This window comes from Suncus etruscus, chromosome 18 (genome assembly GCF_024139225.1).
Source record: "Suncus etruscus isolate mSunEtr1 chromosome 18, mSunEtr1.pri.cur, whole genome shotgun sequence".
Lineage (NCBI taxonomy): Eukaryota > Metazoa > Chordata > Mammalia > Eulipotyphla > Soricidae > Suncus > Suncus etruscus.
Genome location: NC_064865.1, coordinates 49995511 through 50015091, shown reverse-complemented (window position 1 = coordinate 50015091; position 19581 = coordinate 49995511). Strand labels below are relative to the sequence as shown.

At 43.6% G+C, this 19581-nt stretch overlaps 1 protein-coding gene across 1 annotated transcript in view; it reads left to right on the top strand.

Moving 5' to 3' along the window:
* The first annotated feature begins 417 nt into the window (after positions 1-417).
* The window catches only part of MBOAT1 (membrane bound O-acyltransferase domain containing 1), a 107464-nt gene continuing 88300 nt past the window's right edge, over positions 418-19581 (top strand). The window contains exon 1 of the mRNA XM_049764974.1: positions 418-513. Within this exon, the coding sequence (XP_049620931.1) occupies positions 418-513 (96 nt within the window). The remainder of the gene's footprint in view (positions 514-19581) is intronic.

Below are 19581 nucleotides of genomic sequence, written 5' to 3'. Positions count from 1 at the left end.
TGCTTTCCAGGGACTTTGGGGTGTAGACTGGGAGGAGGCCAGAAAAAGTGGGGGACACCCAGCTCGGGCCAAAGGGAAGATTCACAGCTGCGCCTCCAGCCTCCATTCAGGGGTGGCCAGCACGGCTTGCCCAGGCAGGGCTGGGCGGGCCTGGAAGCGTTCTGGGGGGTGCGGCTGCGAGTCCTCCCGGCCCCTCCTCTTCTTCTCCCCATGACAGGCGGCGCCAATGAGCTGGGAGAAGAGGGAGGAGCAGAAAGCTGGGCGCGCTGGGCCCGGCCGGTCGCGCCAAAGCCAAGTTTGAGCCCCAGGATTGCGCGCCTCTTTGGGAACCATCACTCCGGGCGGGAGCACTGGGGAGGGAGTACTCGGAGCAGGGGGTGCCACGGGCCGGGGCAGCCGCCCCCCTGAAGATGCGGGATGGCCGGGGAGCCGCGGTCCAGCCGCTCCTTTCGAACCACCGGCTCCACCTGTCTGCACCCGCTAAGCGAGTTCCTGGGCATCCCTCTGGATCAGGTGAGTGGGGGTCCCCTGCCTCCCCTGGCACTTGCCTACTAAGCACTTTTTTGCACCCCCTTTCACCCCTCTGGAAAATGGGGTCCCTGGGTATCATCTCTGGTCCCCATCTGCAGATGGGAGCAATATTACACTTAGGTAAACTCATTTTTGGTTCCTCCCTTCTTTTCCCAGGCTTTTCCACTCTTTTCTTTTTTCTTCCTTAGTAGATGTTTATCTTTTGAATAGGAAAAAAAAAAGGGTGCTCTCTGCCAGGCAGGTTCTTAATGAACATTCCCACCCCCCCCCTTTTTTTTTTTTAAGTTTTGGGTTACCTCATTTCCTGGAACTAAGGTCTATAGTGTTCTGATAAAAGAAATAAAGTGGTTCCTTGAAAAAAAAAAATCTCCCTATAGAGGTGTGTGGTCATTGTTTATTATTTGGGAGGTAGAGCACCCTACCTTTGCTTTCCTCTCACTACCTTTGTTTTGTTTTGTTTTGTTTTGTTTTAATTTTAGGGTTTGGGCCACATTCTTAGGTGCTCAGGGTAGATTTGATATCTGACTGTACTCCAATGCTATGAATTGAACTCAGGTTGATCCGGGTTGGTGTTCTACTTGCTTTTGACTTCTCCAGGCCCCCATATATGAAACCCTATTTAAAAGCCGGTGGAAGGAAGATAACGCACAGGACCTTGACTTGGCTTGTAGGAGCCCCTGGATTGATCCCCGGAGGTGTTCGGACTCCCAGCACCAATGGGTGTGACTCCAAAAACCATCTAATAAAGTCATAAGCCAGATTAAACCATAGGTTGGAAGCTCTAGATTTTGGCTTGGGGCACCATATGGAATGCTGGGGATCAAACTTGTATTCATCCCGGGTCAGCTGCCTGCAAGGCAAACGCCCTACTGTTGTGTTACCACTCTGGCCCCGGAAGCTCTAGGCATTGAATGAGATCTGGGCATTTAGATGTGAGCAAGTGAGAGTTGCGGAATGCAAATGGCAGTTATACCATGTTCATTGGAAAGGGAGGAAGGACACAAGGAGTGTGTGTGTGTGTGTGTGTGTGTGTGTGTGTGTGTGTGTGTGTGTGTGTGTGTGTGTGTGATTTATTTGGTGGGACAACATAGGATGAGAGGAAGAAGGTATGTGGGCTATCCAGGAATGGTTTGACCCTATGAACCAAAGAACAATCAATCAATTATTCCTGCTACAAAATCTCCCCCAGGGTTGAGGTGACTTATTCATTTTCCTTTCTGTAGGTGCCGCAGGCCAGGCCAGATCTGTGGGGTATTTAGGAGTGAGTCAATAAATAGATGTTGATTTAAATGGGATGGGCAGGGCGGGCTGGAGCACAGCCCAATGTACTTGTGTTTGTTGGGTTTCATGCTGAATTTTTGCCTAGTTTTCTTCCACTACTTTACACTGCCCCCTTTTTTTTTTCTCATGCATTTCTTCAAACAAGAACCTACCTGCTGCCCTTTTCACCCACATTCCTTCAGCAACAAGGAAGTGAGACTGGCTGAGTTTCTGTGTTTCTGTTTACCAAGCTACCCATAACCTGACTCCCTGCAAGAAGGTTCTGGTTTGGGGCTCCACCTAAGTCTCACAGTTATCTTTTCTAGAATGGCTGCCAAATCCAGGAGGGCTCAGGGACAGGGTCTCTGGAAGCAATGCCAGACTTTTGTACATTTCTTGTCCAATTCAGGAGTGACTGGACTCAAGGTTCTGGAACCTGGTAAAGGTAGAGAAAGCAGCAAATTCTTTAACCCCCAAATAAAATATAATGTAGGGAACTTTTTTCCCTCAGGTGTGCGTGTGTGTCCTTACCTCTTTACCCCACCCCTTAAATAAATCAGTTTACTTGCTTTTTTTCTGCTTTAATGTGTTCCCTACAGCTAGACATCAAAATTCAGGGAAGTGCTTTTTTCTTTTTTCATCTTTCTTCTTCCTTCCTTCCTTCCTTCCTTCCTTCCTTCCTTCCTTCCTTCCTTCCTTCCTTCCTTTCTCTTCCTTCCTTCCTTCCTTCCTTCCTTTCTCTTCCTTCCTTCCTTCCTTCCTTCCTTCCTTCCTTCCTTCCTTCCTTCCTTCCTTCCTTCCTTCCTTCCTTCCTTCCTTCCTTCCTTCCTTCCTTCCTTCCTTTCTTTCTGTCTCTCTCTCTCTCTCTCTTTCTTTCTTTCTTTCTTTCTTTCTTTTCTTTCTTTCTTTCTTTCTTTCTTTCTTTCTTTCTTTCTTTCTTTCTTTCTCTCCTTCTTTCCTTCTTTCTTTTTTTTTTATTTTGTTTTTTTTGGGTCACACCGACAGCACTCAGGGATTACTCTTGGCTCTATGTTCAGAAATCACCCCTGGCAGGCTCGGGAGACTATATGGGATGCTGGGATTTGAACCACCGTTCTTCTGCATGCAAGGCAAACACATTGCCTCCATGCTATCTCTCCGGCCCCTTCTTCTTCCTTTTTTAATTGGGATTTGGAACCATGCCTGGTGCATACATACATGTTCTATACTCAGGCATCACACCTGACAGTGCTGGTGTTTGTGTTTGTGTGTGTGTGTGTGTGTGTGTGTGTGTGTGTGTGTGTGTGTATAGGGCAAATACAGTGCTGGGAATAAAACCAGGGTTGAGTCCATGCCAGGCAAGTACCCTACTCACTGTGCAATTTCTTTGGCCACTCCGGGAGACTTTTTCATGTGGAATAGTAAAGTTCCTGGTATTGGTGTGATTTTATGAAGCACTTTAAAACTAAACTTGTCCTTATCATTGGTCCAGCTTTCTGTTAAAGGAACTTGTGTTCTGTCAGGGAACATAAGAAAGGGTCTGATTCAGATTTCGTTCCCAGTATCAGTTGGCTTCTCCAGCATTGCCTGGTGTGAGCCTGGAGGCCTCGAGGACCCCCAGAGTGATCTGGTGATCCCTGGCACTGAAGAGTTCAAACAATCAACCACAGGTTGTCAGATCTTAGTATTTAAGTGCTGGTCTGGTGGAATGAATATTTCTGGGGGTTTACCCTGGGACTCTGAGCCCAGGTTGGGAGTCTTTCTCACCAAAGGGAAAATAAAATAGAACCTTATATATATTTTAAGGGTGGGAGTGAGGATTTCTGGGATATTGAGGAAAGAGGGAGCACAAAAACAAACCTGCTTGGCAAGTTTGGCAGATTCTTTATGGAAGACATGATTTCAGTCAATGCCCCAGGTAGCTTATTTTAGGCTCAGGGAAAATCCAACTTACATATAATGTGATTCAAGGCAAACTTGGGGCTCAGGAGTCTGGGACCATCTTCTATTTCTCTCCAGCATACTTGCAAGTTAGATTGACCTGGGAGCAATTTCTACTCAAAAGGTGGATCTGTTGGTGGATCCTCTGCCCTCTCTGAGCTCTGAATAAAACCATATTTGGGGCAAGACTTGCATTTTGGAGCTGAGAGTTGCATATAGATAACAAATGCCCAACTTCGGGGAAGGTCCTTGTCTTGGAAGGTCCTGGCAGGGATTAGAACTTAGTGTAATGGGTTGAAGATGCAGAGGCTAGAGACGAGGATGGTGAGCTTATTTGCCCAGTGATAGACATAAGCAGGGGGATGGCAAAGGTCCACCAGGCCTTCCTCCTTACCCAGTCCTTCATCTCTTGTGTGTGGCCTCCCTCTAGAGATCAACCTCTCTCAGGAAGAGTTTGGATCATTCTGGGTTGCCTGGATGCTTGGTTCTGCAAGACTTTGCTCAGATACAGAGCAAAAGCACAAGGAAAAAACGTGGAGTCAGATCTGGAGGGCAGTTGCACAGTCCTTGATAATTGCTGTTTTCTGTCCCATTAAGAGGGATTTTATTTACTCTATGCTAGGAATGATAAAACATATGGATCAAGTTACCCAAATGACTCAAATGCATGGAGCCCGTTCCCGGCTGTCTTAACATTTCACATGCACCTTCCTATATATATATTTTTTTTTCTTTTTTAAACTCACTATGATTTACAAAGTTGTTTCATCATAGTTTCAGGCATTCAATGTTCTAACGCTATTCCCCCCTACTAGTGTGACCTTCTTCCCCCAATCTCCTTAACCAGGTTCCCTCCCATCTTCATTCAGCCTGTCTCCTTCGCAGACACATTTTTATGTTGTTAATGTAGTATGACCTTTTGCTTGCAGTGTTGTTGGCACTGTGTTTTAGACATATTCAGATACCTTTACATCACCAATGTGCTAAGGGGTCCTCAGCCTCTGCTCTTACTTCCTGTCCACCTTTCTTATTTCCCACCTAGATTTTTTTCCTTCTTCGTCCTTCTCATTCCTTCGGTGCTGAGGAGAAAACCCGGGTTTGCTCTGCCAGCCATCCTGTGCACCTTCTTTACTCTGAATGAATTTTTTTTGGTTTTTGGGTCACACCCGGCGGTGCTCAGGGGTTCCTCCTGGCTCTATGCTCAGAAATCGCTCCTGGTAGGCTCGGGTGAACATATGGGACACTGGGACTCAAACCACCGTCCTTCTGCATGCAAGGCAAATGCCTTATCTCCATGCTATCTCTTTGGCGCCCTGAATAAAATTTTTGAGAATATATTTGCTTCTCAGCATCTGTGGATAAAGTAATTTATACTCTTGGCCAAATCTGGACTATCCAAGGAACATTTTACTGCTTGTACTTGGGCTTTTATTAGTTTTCACTGGACCTATTCTATTTTTGTTTTTGTTGTTGTTTTGGGGCCACACCTTGTGACACTCAGAGGTTACTTCTGGCTATGTGCTCAGAAATTGCTCTTGGCTTGGGGAACCATATGGGATGCTGGGGATCGAACCGAGGTCCTTCCTGGCTCAGCTGCGTGCAGGGCAAATGTCCTACCACCGTGCAATCACTCGGGCCCAGGACCTATTCTATTTTTCCTGACCTGTTCTTGCTAACTCCTGGGGAGAAATTAGGGTACAGTTATGTTGACACCAAGCAAATGATTGTGGTTTCAGTTCCCAGTGACTTTTATGAGTTGGGCATCTTCCTCGTGATGTGAAATGGAAAGTTAGTTTATTGAATCAGGCACAGAGGACCTCCTGCTCAGACAGAGTAGAAGGAAAAGGGAAGGGTAATTCAGAGCCTCGTAGCTGAGTGTTTGCAAAGTGCATTTCTGAAATAATGAATCACCATCAGTCTGGCAGATAGAGGACGGCTGTGATGATTAGCAGAATTATTTAGATAGAAAGCATCACTTGGGATAAATGAGGTAAGAAGTGCTCTTTTCCAGCAAGGAGTGCAGGATGGATATTTTATTCAGTGTAAATCGTCTCTTTGTGGTCATCCCCACTTTCTTTTGGTTGAAGAATGTCTGTCTTTAAACTTTTCTCAGTTTGCAGAATTTTTTTTCCCACACCCTTTCATGTTCAGGTGTTATTTCTGGCTCTGAGCTCAGGAATTATTCCTGGCAGGACTTGGGGGACCATAGGAGGTGCTGGGGATCAAAACTGGGTCAACTGTGTGCAAGGCAAATACCCCACCTCCAGATCCCAGTTGGCAGAATTGGCTTCATTACCTATCTGGCTTCAGTGAGTTGATGTGAATGGCTTGTGGATCTGTAAAAGTTGAGAAAGAAATGGCTACCTAGCCTCCCCGCTTACTCCCAAAGAAATTTCCAATTTGGTGGAAAGGTATTCTGGGTAACAAGACTATTTTTACTTGATGGTACCTCAAATCGTGTGTGTGTGTGTGTGTGTGTGTGTGTGTGTGTGTGTTGTGTTTGGATAAAGTATCATTTCAGTGGAATACTAGGGTTCTTTTACAGGCTTTTTATTTTTTCTACTCCTCTACCCTCTCCCTCTACTTTCATTGGCAGAAAAAAAAAAGGGGCCAGGGAAAATAGAGCAAGAAATAAGAATCCAGGAAATGATTTTGAGATTAAAGCAGAAAGGGTTAGGACTCTTCATGAGAGCTTGTGTTACAGGCAAAAGGTGAGATGAATGAGACAGGCTCCAGAGACTTGGCACCCTGCATACACTGTGGAAAAAGCAGAGGGTCTGGTCTCTCCCCGCTTGGAGCCCCTGATCTGCACTTTTCTCGGCCTACCTGGCTGGTCTCCTTGGCTGTTCTTGGAAAGCCCAACTTTCAGTCTTTTCTTATCTAAGTCCTTGCCCTTCCTTCAAAAGCTCAGCTCACATTCCACAGTCATTATGAAGGTAATTAAATATTTAGTTAACGCTATTAATGCCAGGTACATGAGGGCAAGAGGTAGAAATACAAGGATGACAAGCCTCAAGGTCTCCATGGGGGAAGAGGTGAGGCCTAGATAAGCATTGTGAACTTGTGGGCTTAGGTGCCTGTGGAGAGAAGGTCCTTAAAGAGCCCCTGGTTTAACAGAGACCAGAAATGTGAGAAAATGCCCTGCACATCACAGCCTTGAGCACTGTTCACTCTAGCTACCGCCCTTTTGTTATATCTCAGGCTGGGCTCTCATACTCAATTCCAACTAGCTTCGAGTTCCCTTGATGAAGGGTTTTCTTTTTCTTTATCTAAATCCTTCTGATATACCAAAGAAATGCTAGATGCTGAATACATGCTTATCTTTGATGATAAGTGTATGCCAATGTTAGTGAGATATATCGTCTAACTTTTTAAAAAAACTTTATTTGTTTATTGATTCATTGCTTCATTGATTGGCTTCTGGGCCACACCCAGCGGAACTCAGGGGTCACTCCTGGCTCTGTATTCAGAAATCGCCCTGGCAGGCTGGGGGACCATATGGGATGCCAGGAATCAACAGGTCAGCCACATGCAAGTCAAACGCCCTACCACTGTGCTATCTCTCTGGCCCCTATATTGTCTAATTTTAACATATGGACTCATTTTTACAGGGAGAGTAGATCTGCCTTTGTGGGGAGAAGGAACCTCCCTCTCAGTTCTTTTTGTCTTTGACGCTGCCCTAGGCCGTCTGCTTGGATTTCAGAGTTGAACAATCTACCCTTCATCCTGGTATTTTCAAATGTTACTCAGCTCAGGATGGTTGTGGGAATAGGGTAGGCTGTTTTGCACTGAAGAGAGAGGCTTTATTGTCTTATCTTTTTATCCATGAGGACATATTTCAGTGGTTATAGTAAAGTCATGGTGATTACAGAACTTTACATGTACTGTGATTTTTCTTCTCCATTACTTACATATATTTACCAATGCTAAAGTTTAGAAATTAGGTGGAGGAGGCTAGAGATAGTACAGTACACAGGGCAGGGTGTTTACCTTTCATGAACTCTATCCCTGGCATTCCTTATAATCTTGAGTTCCACAAGGAGTGATCCTTGAACAGATGCAGAAGTAAGCCCTTAGCACCACTAAGTATGACCCCCAAAAACAAAACAAACAAAAACAACAACAACAAAGAAAACCAGAGAGAGAGAGAGAGAAAAGAAATTAGGCAAATAAAAAATTAATAATAGCTCTTCTGGAACAATTTTAAAATTGTACTGATTGAATGTGTGTTCTCTCTCTTTTTCTTTTTTCAACACATCATTATATATAAATTTTTTGTACCTCATTTGACTAAGGGTAACTGAAATTACAGAAAATAGAACCACAGGAAGATCCATTGTGCATGTATGTATTTTTTTTTTTTTTAAGTAAAAGCAGATTTCTATTTGGACATTCTGAGGAAGGGGAGGGAGAATATAAGGGAGGGAGAGAGTAACACTCAAGAGAGAGCATGGACTTCTTAAAAGGTGTAGGGAGCCCGGGTACATAACCCAGCATGAAAATACAAAAGTCCACATCTGGATGCAAGTAATATGTGCTCAGGCCCCAGGCGTGTAGGCCAGTAGCACCAGTACATGTGGGCCTGTTTGTTTCCTTTTTAAATTTTTTTGAACCCAGTAGATTCTGCAAAGTTAGACCTCTTTTTCTCACTTCAAATTCCCTTTAATTCTCTGATTTGGAAAACAATTGGCTTCCAGGAAGAAAATAATTTGGTCAGACCATAAAAAAAGGAGTATTGGGTGTCTACTGTGCTCCAGGAATTCCTGGTACTATTTTTAGACTGTGGTAGCTCAGGCATAAATAAAATGGGCTCTATGCTCAGAAGGCTCATTCCCAGGTGTGGTGATCCCACAGTGGTCGCCCAGGGCTCTGCCTGGATGTTAACAGCAGCAGCCTGATGCCTGTTAGGGCATCTATGATGCTCTGTGGGGGTCCCAGACACAGGGAGGATGGAATGAGCCCTCCAGTGGTGCTGATGAGAGATGCTGCCCAAAGACGAAGGAATCAAGCCAGGGGCAGGCCCATCTGTGATGAATGTTGCATTCAAGTAACTGGGAGTCCCACCAAAGTGGCTGTAATTGTGTGGACTTAGGAAACTCTTGTATGGAGCAGTAAATGGATCATACCTTAAGAAAGCAGAGACACTGGTTCTGTGTGTCCATCTCATTTGCAGGCTGGAGAGAGCAAACCTAGAAGAAATTTTTGTAAATCATGGTAACATGGTTGGTACTGTTATGAAAATTTTTAGGTGGTCAGCATTGTTCTGGACACCGGTGTTGACTGTATCTTGATCCATTCTAAACTCTCTTTTCCATCTACCTCCTCAGAATTGATTTTTATTTTGCCCATCCCAGAGCCCCCCTTTCTCCTCTGGTATCCCCCAAGCTATTCTCTGAATCTGGTTTTGTTTGTTTCTTTATTTTCCACAGATGAATGGAGCCATACAATATTGTCTGTTTTCATCTGACTTATTTTGTTTGGCATAATACCTTTAGGGTTCATCCATGGTGTGGCAAAGGGCCAGATTTTGTCTTTTGTAAATAGCTGAGTAGTATTTGTACACACACTTTCATGTACACAAACTTTAATCCATGTCTCTGTCAGTGTGTTTCATGGTGAAAAACAGCATATTGGTTCTTAAAAAAAAAAGATTAGGCATGAAAATACCACAAAATTCAGCTGTTTCAGATGGGTGTTTTATTCTAAGAGTATGAAACCAGAAGATTGAAAAGGTATATGTACCACAATGTTTTTGAATTTACCATACAGCATACTCTCACTAGAAAAGACACGTTCTGCATACATAGCATCTACACAGGCCTTTAACATACAAAACTCTATCATAGTGTGGAAAAAAAACATAAATCACCTCTAAATAATAGGCCTGGTTGTCTTCTCAAAACACTGAAATTTGAATTTCAGGTAATTTTCACACTTGCACTAATTGTGAGATTTCCTTTGAGTTTTTGTTAACCCTTTGAAATAATGTAGAATGTTTAAAAATATTTGTACAAAAACAGGCAGAGGACTAGATTTAGCTTGAAGGCTGGAATTTGCAGACCTCTGTGATTGATTAATTTTCCTGAAAGTCTGGTGCATGGATTCTTATCAGAATCGACTGCATGTGAGTGTCTGAGATCTGACCCAGATCTACTGAATCTAAGTCATGGGGTGGACAGACAACCCAGGTGGTTTTCATGCCATGTTGCCCTCAAAGGGAAGGTCCTGAAAGGTCAAAGGGAAGGGAAAGAATATTTATATGCAGATGTGATGGTGGTAGACAGGTCCTGGCAGCTATAGGGATGAAGGGCTAGTAGGGGTTTTGTAAATGAGCAAAAGTTTCCAGAAGTCTTGAGGGCTGGGCTGGAGACAGCTAACAAGGGCCTGTTCACTCGCTCACTCAGTCTACTCAACTCCATGAAAAGCACAGTTTTTTCCTTGTATGAATTTGTGCCAATCTATCACTTTCATCTTTCAACAGCTTCCATTAAGAGCTGCAGTAGTAACCAATGGGCCTCTGCAGAGTATACTGTTGAAAGTGGCAAAGGCAGGGTGATGAAAAGTGGGGAAAAGGAGTTAAAAGCAAAGAGAAAGAACAACCAGGAGATTGGAGGGTCCTGGAGGTATGAGGTGGTGATGGGTGGAATCCGCAGCTGGAGCCCTGAAATCCAGGAGCCTGAATGATGCTTCTGGGATGATGATGGATGTGTGGGTGTGGACCTGGGAGAAGACGGAGAAAGTCAGTTTAGCAGGTCCAGGAAGTTGGTATTTGGTTCATTCTCTCCCTAACAGCTGCCCAGCTCCTAAGCTCTCAAGGAACATAGTGGTTGGGCTATTCTGAGAGCTAGAGGAAGGATGGGGAGACTTGAGGACTGTGCTCTTGGGCTTCCAGCCAACACTTTGGGTAGCCTCTTCCTGCATAGAAAGGATTACAAGTTTTGGGTGAGAAAAGGCCTTTGAAAAATGCCCAGTGAGCAATGGGACATCAGTAACATGCTGACTTCTCTCGACTTGCTGGTTGTGAGGATGAAAAGGAAAAGCAGGAGTGCCCAGAGGCAATTCTCCAACTGGCTTGGGAGAAGATGAGAACACTGGGGAAACCAGGACTCTTCCCAGAAGTGACAGCTTGGAAAGGTCTCGATGCTTGAGACAGGTGGACAGCAGGGAACACATATCCCAGCACTGGATATCTTCTGAGCTGCTACTGTAATGACCCAGTGTCAGAGGACAGTTGGAGGAGGGCATTTCTCAATGAAAAAGCAGCTCATTGTTTAGGGAGAAAGAAAAGACTCAGAGGCCAGGATCATGTTAGAATTAACAGTAGATACTGATGACAGTATGCTCCAAACAGGAATGTAAGAGACGATGAAGCTCAGAAACTACCTCCAGAATCTGGTGTGTGTGTGTGGGTGTGTGTGTGTGTGTTGCTGGTTTGAAGCAGAGAAGCAGCCCTCCATTCACTCTGCAAACTGACAGGCTAGAATGAAATGATTCTTTTCCCTCTACCCTTTTTACTGCCAGTTGAATTGCAATTTTATTTTGGTTGTGTTTCTTTTTTTGGCTACACCTATTGGTGTTCAGATATTTATATTTATAATTTATATAATTTATAATTATATATTTATAATTATTTATATATATATTTATAATCTGTGCTCAAGATTCTCTTGGCAAGACTGAGGATTTTGTATGTGATGTTGGGCATGAACCTAGGTCAGCTGTCTGGAAGGCAAGCACCTTACTTGCTTGACTATCACTCCAGATATCAAGTCATTTTTCTGTCATAATGTGGACTCCCTTCCATAAAACCAAACTATCCTTATAGGTGATGGGTTGGAGTAGTAAGCAAAGCTCTTCTTCCAGGAATCAGCGTTTTCCAGATCTGGATGCCAGGTTATGAGGGGGGTAGTCAGTGGCTGAGAAGTAGAGCTTGTGTGGGGGCCCATGAGGGTCAGGCAGGGCTGGGTTGGGTCCTGGGGAGGCAGGGAGATGGAGGTGAGTCCTGGTGACTGAGCCTGAGTTTTCAGCCTTTCATAGAGCAGCACGAAGAGCTAATGAGTTGTTCCTATGTGGTTCTAAGGGTTTCTTTGGGGCAGCTTGGGGCTTTCCTGAGGCCTCTGGATGTGTCCAGGAGGTGGACTGGCTCTTGGAGAGTTGCTGTTTATGGTCATCATCTGCTGGTTTGGTTTGAGACTGTTTAAGGGGTAGCTTAAGGATGGGTGTGGCCCCCACTTCCTGGCATTTCAAGTAATGAACTCAGGGACCTGAGTTTTAACCCTTGCACTTGTCACAGTCTGGCCAGAGTCTACATGCCTGGCTTGATGGGCCCAGCAGATAGCGATTGCCTGCTATCTCAGGCAGCCAGCCCACTGCTCTGCACACATGTGGAGCAACAAAACAGCAAGTTACCCCAAGAATTGCAGCTAAAGAAACAGGCCTTGCAAAGTAAATTTCCAGGCCTCTGGAAACTTACTGGCAGCCCTGGTGCTGAGGAGAGGCAAAGGCAGGCAAGGAATCCCAACTGGCCCCAGCCTCACACCCAGACATTGACTCCCTGTCTTCTACACTGAAGCAAAAGGACTAGGCTTTTCGCCTCAGATGCAGCACAGTTGCACCTTCCATTTTCTGCTCCTTCTCTTCCTTGGGGTTGCAGGCACCAGCCTCATCTTTTTTTCCTTCCTGTCTGCTTTCTGGAGCCCAACCTTGCGGTCTTCCCCACAATTGTAGACTGGAAATCTTGCTACTCCTCAAATCCAAAAGGGCACATTTCTTTCCTGCTTCCTCTAAACCTTGGGCTGGTTTTCCTGCCCTCTCTGGCTGTAAGAACATCTTCCAATAGTCCTTTTTGAGGATTATTATAAGTTCAGGATGGATTGAGCATGGAGACAGAGATTTCTTAGGATCTACGCTCTCAGGGGAATGAACACATACACCCTAAACTCCTTAAACTGCTGCATAACTTGATCTTCCTTGTCACTCATAGGACTACCAGGCCCCAAAAGCAGCCCTGGACCTGACCAGCAGAAGTTTGGGGCTTTCCAAACTTCTGCTTTCAGAATGAAGAGGGGGAATGAGACAGGGTGGGGCCAGGTGAGATTGGCAAAAAATAGTCCAACAGAAAGCAGGTATTTAAGCAAACCTACAAAGATTCACATCCCTTTCTCTTTGAGCCTTTCAACCAGTGCTCAGGAGCTTTGGAATATCTTGGTTCTTGGAAGACAGGATAAGTAGTTTTTTTTTTAATATAATTTTTATTTTGATCATAGTGTCTTACATATTGTTGACAATAACATTTTAGGTACATATTTACATAAAATCAGGGGGGATTCCCATCACCAAATTGTCCTCCCTACACCTCCGTTTTTGTCCTACCTCCCATTTCCTCTTCCCTCACCCCCAGCCCGGCTAGAATATGTGGTCCCCTCTGTATCCAACCCACTACTTAGTAGTCTTGCACCTGTTTGGTCTTGATGCCTCCCTTATCTCCCCCTCTAACTGTAGGCAGGACTAGCTAGTTCAAGTTGCATGGTTTTGCCGGAAAAAGAGAAGATATATAAACTGGGGTAAGAGTCTAATACTCCAAAAATGGGTGGAATCCTTCTAGAGGCTCTCATCATCGATTTGGGAGATGAAGGAGAAAAAGAAGGTGAAACACTCCACCAGTACCAAAAAAAAAAAGTGTCAATTATCCAGTGAGGACTCCAGCTATATCGATAAGTACCACAAAAAATAGACGAAAAACAAAACAAAACAAAAGAAACAAACAAACAAACCCAAAACACGCCATGGTCTTGAAATAAGAAACATGGCATAGCACATAACGAAAAAAGAGAAAAGAAGAGAAAACAAATAAGTATAATTGGGGACAACGATTTCAATAATCACACCCAAACAGAGAAATCAACCAAAATAGATAGGTAAATAAAAATAATAATAACAATAATAAATGAAGGTAAAAAATATATATGTATATATATATAAAATAACCAAGGTTTTGTGCTTTTTGTATTTTTGTTTTTTCCCCTCCTGCCCTGGCACAGTAAATATTGGGGTCATTCGAAAAGGAATTCACTTGGCCTAAGAAATATGGGGTTTCTCCGTCCTTGGAATATACTGTCATGGGATCAGCTCTAGACTTTGTTCAGGATCATTTATTCTCCCGGTGGTGTTTTTTTGGTGTGTGGAAGAATTCTGCTCTGTCCAGGGTGATACAATCAGAGCTCTGTGTTTAGAGGTCTCAGTATCTGCACAGATCCTGAGGTGGGACTTATGATGAAGTCAGGAAGACAGAATTAAGTAGTTTAAGACAAGGACCTGAGGTTGAGATGCTGCTGAGATCCTACACTGCCAAGAATACTTAGGTCTTCCAGGGACCAAGTAATGCTAGGAATTGAACCCAGGTTGGGCACATATTAGGCAGGTAATTTCCTGGCCACAGCACATATTCTTCCTGGGCACTGAGAGGGCGAGTCTTAGTCAAACTGGTATGCTTAGTGCAAAGTAGAAACTAAAGATGTGTTTGTTGGATTGAAATGGAATTTTATTTACATTCCTGTTGTGGAATGAATGACTAAATGAAGATAATGTTGGGAGCCAGTTCTTTTTACCAACTGGTTAGGCCTGTTTATTGTCTGGGACCTGCATGTCAGATTGAATCGACTTAATTTCTGACTTGCAAGTTAATTAATAGCCCAATTTCTGTTAGCTAAAGGTTGGTGTAGGGTTGTTTGAACATATGACATATGACATACTTTGGTCTCATTTTTATATGTGGAGTTGGTTGTGGTATTGTTTGTAAATGCAAAGATTACTATTATTTTTTAAGATCTATTGTCTTAAGGTTGTGGGAATAATACATCAAAATTTCTTTTATTCAAGGCAACACCCATCTTATATTTTGGTATGTTTGAATCAGTCCTCTTGACTGGTTCCTAATACCGGGATGCTTGTAATTCTCTTGACTGTGATTGTCTTCTTCTCATTCACATTTACTCCCTATCACTACCATTTGAGCTAGCTCCAACACCCTTTCCTGAAAGTTCTGAAGAATGCAAGTACAGAATGGTTAAGACATTTTCCTTGAGCACCATCAGACATGATCTCTGAGCAGAGGTAGGAATGATTCCTGAGCACCACTGGGTATTCTCCCACCCCTCTCCCCCCAAAAAAGAATGTGAACACAGATGGATAGATGGTTCAACAGACTGGTAAAAATGAGCCCCAGGTTCAGTCTCTTGCATCCCAGTATCCCCTCATTTTCTGCCCCTGAACGAGTATTGCTTGGTGGGGGTCCCTGAGTATTGCTGGATATGGTGCCACCAAAATCAAATAAAAACAACAATAAAAGAATATGAACATTCTGTTTTCATTTTATTTATTTCTTGTTGCTTTCCTGCTGTACATGGGTTACTCCTGGCTCTACACTGAGGAATTTCTCCTGGCAGTTCTTGGGGGACCATAAGGGGTACAGGGGTGGGAGGGATAGATTGAACCTGAGTCAACTGGATGCAAGGCAAGGCAGGTACTATTGCTCCAGCTCCAAGACTTGCTAATCCTCAAATACTTGGACCTACTAATTCTTGATCCAAATGGATGATTCCCTGCATTCAACTCCTTGACAAAGATTAGTAAGAAGGTGATGGTTGAGCGAATTTATGGCTTCCAGCTATATTTACAAATATGACTTAACACTGACACAAGTAAATCTTATAAACATTTATGTTGTATTGTACAAAGAAAATAAAATCAAGGTACTTGTAGACAAGGAGTCAAATGTTCAAATGAATTCGTGTGTGTGTGTATTTCTGGGGTCTCGGACCACATTACTGGACTTGGGCACAGCAGTCCTGGTAGGTGCCATGCAGTTTCAACAATCTAAACTTGGTTTATTGCATGCCAGGCATGAACTCCCTGGCCCTTAAATTATGTTTCTAAAGAAAATAATTCATGCTGAGATGCTATCTCAGAGGTCCAGTCTGGAAATATGGCAGCATCTTATAACTAGAATTCAGCGTGTGTATGGACTAATTGTTTTGGGTTGTATCATTGGCAGAAACTTTCTATATTAAGGGAATCAGCCCCTTCCATAAACAAGATCAAGAGAAAACTCACTGCTTCCTTATGCATATCAGTTTTTGGTCGTTTGGCCAGGATAGCACAAGGGGAGAGAGGTCAGTGGGAAAAGTACTTCAAGTAGTTTAAGAATTTACTGGCTTAAAAGACTGTGGCTTTTCTGGGCTTCCAAACATGATCCATTTATCATGGGTGAACTCATCCACCCACTTGTAATGTGTTTTTTCATTACCCCCCCCAAAAAAAATAGCACTTGGTGAATCATTTTCTAACTTCCTGATGAAAGTGGAGTTCTAGGTCTAACTTTGTCAGGCTATTGGCTGTTCATCTTTTATGCTTTCTTTATATTGATCTTATTTGTCATATGACTTGGGAAGTCCATGTCAGTAACAAAGCAGTTTAAATTGTGGAATGAAGATTTCTGGACTGATAGGGCTGGGGATGAATGGAACAGTTTATTATTGTGAGGATTTGGCATTTAGATTTATTTTACTAAAACAACAATCCACAGGACTCAAGTTGAAGGCTAATGAAAAGCATTTGAGAAACCCAGAGGGGCGGGTGGGGGGGTGCATTGGAAGCTTTGGTACAGGCCAATCTAAGATTTTATTTCAAACAGTTAATTTTAAAACACTGAGTCCCCCCCCTGCTGCCAACTTCCCACACATACTTCTGGTCTCATTCATTCATTATTCAGTTGCTATAATTAGGAACAGAATCAGCAAAGGTAGGCAGAGGCCTAGAGGAAGTTGCTAAATTTTATGTCGTTTTTGTGAAATATCTTGAAGTGGATTGGGTGTCACTGGGTTGAGACTTCTTTGTTCCAGAGACTTTTTTTCTCCACCCTCATGCTGTGTTTTGATCTTGGTTATTGTATTTTATTTACTTCAGGAATAGAAGTTATTTTTGGCTCATTGAAAAATTCTGGTTTTTATTTCCGTGAGACAGAAATTGGGGTTTAATGGAAGATGAAGTGTCTTCCCCATGCTTCTAGCTTTTAGCTTCCCTTCCTCTTGCCTTCCCTCCCCTTTTGTATCTTCCCCTCCCCTCCTATCTCATCCCTTCCCTTTCTCTCCCTTCCCCTTCCTCCCCTCCTCATTCCTCTACCCTTCCTCCCCCTCCTTTTTCCTCCCTCCCCTTCTCTTCCCTACACCCCACTCTGCACACCTTCCCTTCCCTCCTCTCACCTCCTCTTCTCTTCCCTTTCCTTTCCTCCTCTCCTCTCCTCTCCCCTTCCATCCCCTCCCATGTCCCTTTCCTCCTATTTCTTCCTTTTCCTCCTCTATCCTCCTTTTCTGTTCCCTTCCTTCTCCATTTCTCTTTCCTCTCCTTACTTTCCTTTTCCTTTCCTGTGCTAGGGATTTGAATCCAGGACTTCATATAGGCAGTACAAGTGCTCTGTTGCTGAGCTACATGTCCAGCATCCTTTTAAATAAAGCGAAGGGGAATGGAGAGACAGTGTTGAGATATGGCACTTGCCTTGCATGATCTATTCATAGTGTATGGTTCCCAAACCCGGCTAAGAGTGATCCTTGAGCACAGAACCAGGAGTAAGCCCTGAGAACAGCCTGGTATGGTCCTCTCTAAACAAATACAGAGATTGTCAGGAAGCTTTTTAACAGGGGTGGCAGACACGCTGCTCTCGAGCCGCATGTGGCTCCCGGCCAAAATGAATGTGGCTCTTTGCCTCTTACCATTATTTTGTATACTGTGGCTCTTTGCCAAATTTGGATTTTGTTCTGCTGCTTCTGAGGAGGGACCTCTGAGGAGAGATCTCCGAGCGCATCATCCCTCCCTCAGAAACAACTGCATGGGCCAGCGAACGGGGGACCCGTGTGTCACATGTTGGGTCACATCTTGCGTTAGTTCTCAGTGTGCAGGACGCAGCACACCCTCACCATCACCGCAGGATCTTTACCCTCACTCAAAATGGCAAAATGCAAAATGTGTTTAATAGATTATTGCTAGAATGATATGCTTTTGTGAGTGTTTGTCTGTTTTGGCAGGTCACTGCGTGGTGTGGCTCTCTGACTCTCACAGTTTAAAATTTTGGCTCTTGGTGTCGAACTTGTTCGCCGCCCCTGCTATTTAAGGTTATTTTGTCGCCTTTACCACACCGTCCCCTGCCAACAACAGTCAGTCAAATTCAACCATAGTTGCTTCTTGCACGATTGATGCGTGAAAGCAAAACACCCTCAATCTGGCAGAAATTGGTGAGTGAGCCATTTCTGATCACTTAATAGGAGAGGAAGAGCACGAGAAGAACTACATGACAGTGAATAAACAGGGATTCTGATTTCAAAGTCTGTTGTCTGGAAGCATTAAGGGAAGCATCAAAATGATCCAAGTATAGCTACTGCTTCTACTAAATTCTTTTGGTGGGGGAATGCACAACGGGCAATACTCAGGGGTTACTCCTGTCTCTGCACTCAGGAATCACTCCTGGCAGGTCTTAGGGGACCATACAGGATGTCGGAGACTTAACCTGGGTCTGCTTTGTGCAAAACAAGTACCCTACTTGCTATATACTATTGCTCCAGTCCCTCTACTAACTTCTTGATGGAAAGTTCTCAGAAAGAAGCGATTTGTTTTCCTTTATGGAGACTTTTTATTTCTGTATTTTTTGCATGTATGTCTATGTGTGTATGTTTTAAGATCAAAGGGATTTTTTTCTTTTTTATTATTCAATAGTCCTTTTCCCCTCCCTCTTTACTTTATTATTATTATTATTATTATTATTATTATTATTATTATTATTATCACAGAACTTTCTATTTTGCTAATTTGGAGCTACAAAATGGCAACACAGGACAGTAACACACACAACAGCAAGTGCACCAGGACCACGTCATAATTGTCAAAGTGCTACAACATTTGGAGGTTTAGATAAAATGTAGCTGAGGCCAACATTCGCGGCATTTTAAAGTTGTATAGCCAGATCTGTCCAATGTGAAACAGATGTTTTAATTTTGCAAATGGGCAAATATGGTATGAAGGATGAAAGGACGACAATATGCATAACATGAACCACACATCACAAAATAAGGCTCTGTGCTCTTGCTAAAGGTCTTCAATTGACTCAGAATGGCAGAGTCCACTGATGGGGAAGGCAGGAGCTGGGGTGCAAATTCTCAGGACTCTTGTTTGCAAAGACCGTTGACTGCTGTGAGCTCAACATGTCTGGTAAGGATATGAAAATCATTTGGGCAGTAACATGATTCCAAATGCTCCAGTTTTGATAGTGGTTTTATTATTATTATTGTTATTATTATTATTTAATTTTTTAAGCCATACCTGGTGGCGCTCAGGGGTTAATCTTGGCTCTCCACTTAGAAATTGCTCCTGGCAGGTTCTGGGACTATATGTAAAGCCAATGATTGAATCTGAGTCTATTTCAGGTCATCTGCATGCAAGGCAAACACCCTACTGCTGTGCTATCACTCCAGCCCTTATGTTATGATGATGATGATGATGATTATGATGATGGTTTTGGGGCCAAAACTGGTGGTGCTCAGGGGTTACTCCTGGTTCTGTGCTCAGAAATTATACTTGGTAGACTTGGGAACCATATGGGATGCCAGAGATGGAACCTGAGTAGGCCGCATGCAAGGCAAATAGCCTTCTTGCTGTGCTATCCCTCCAGCTCAAGATCACTGTTACTTTTAAACATGAAAGAACCACATAAATGGGAGTGACATCACGGTTGTCATTTCTTGCTGAACCATTTGGACCAAACTTTGAGCTAGGCTTTCTCATGAAACAGTCATCTAGAACCAAGTATTCTTGCTGGGGGCTCAG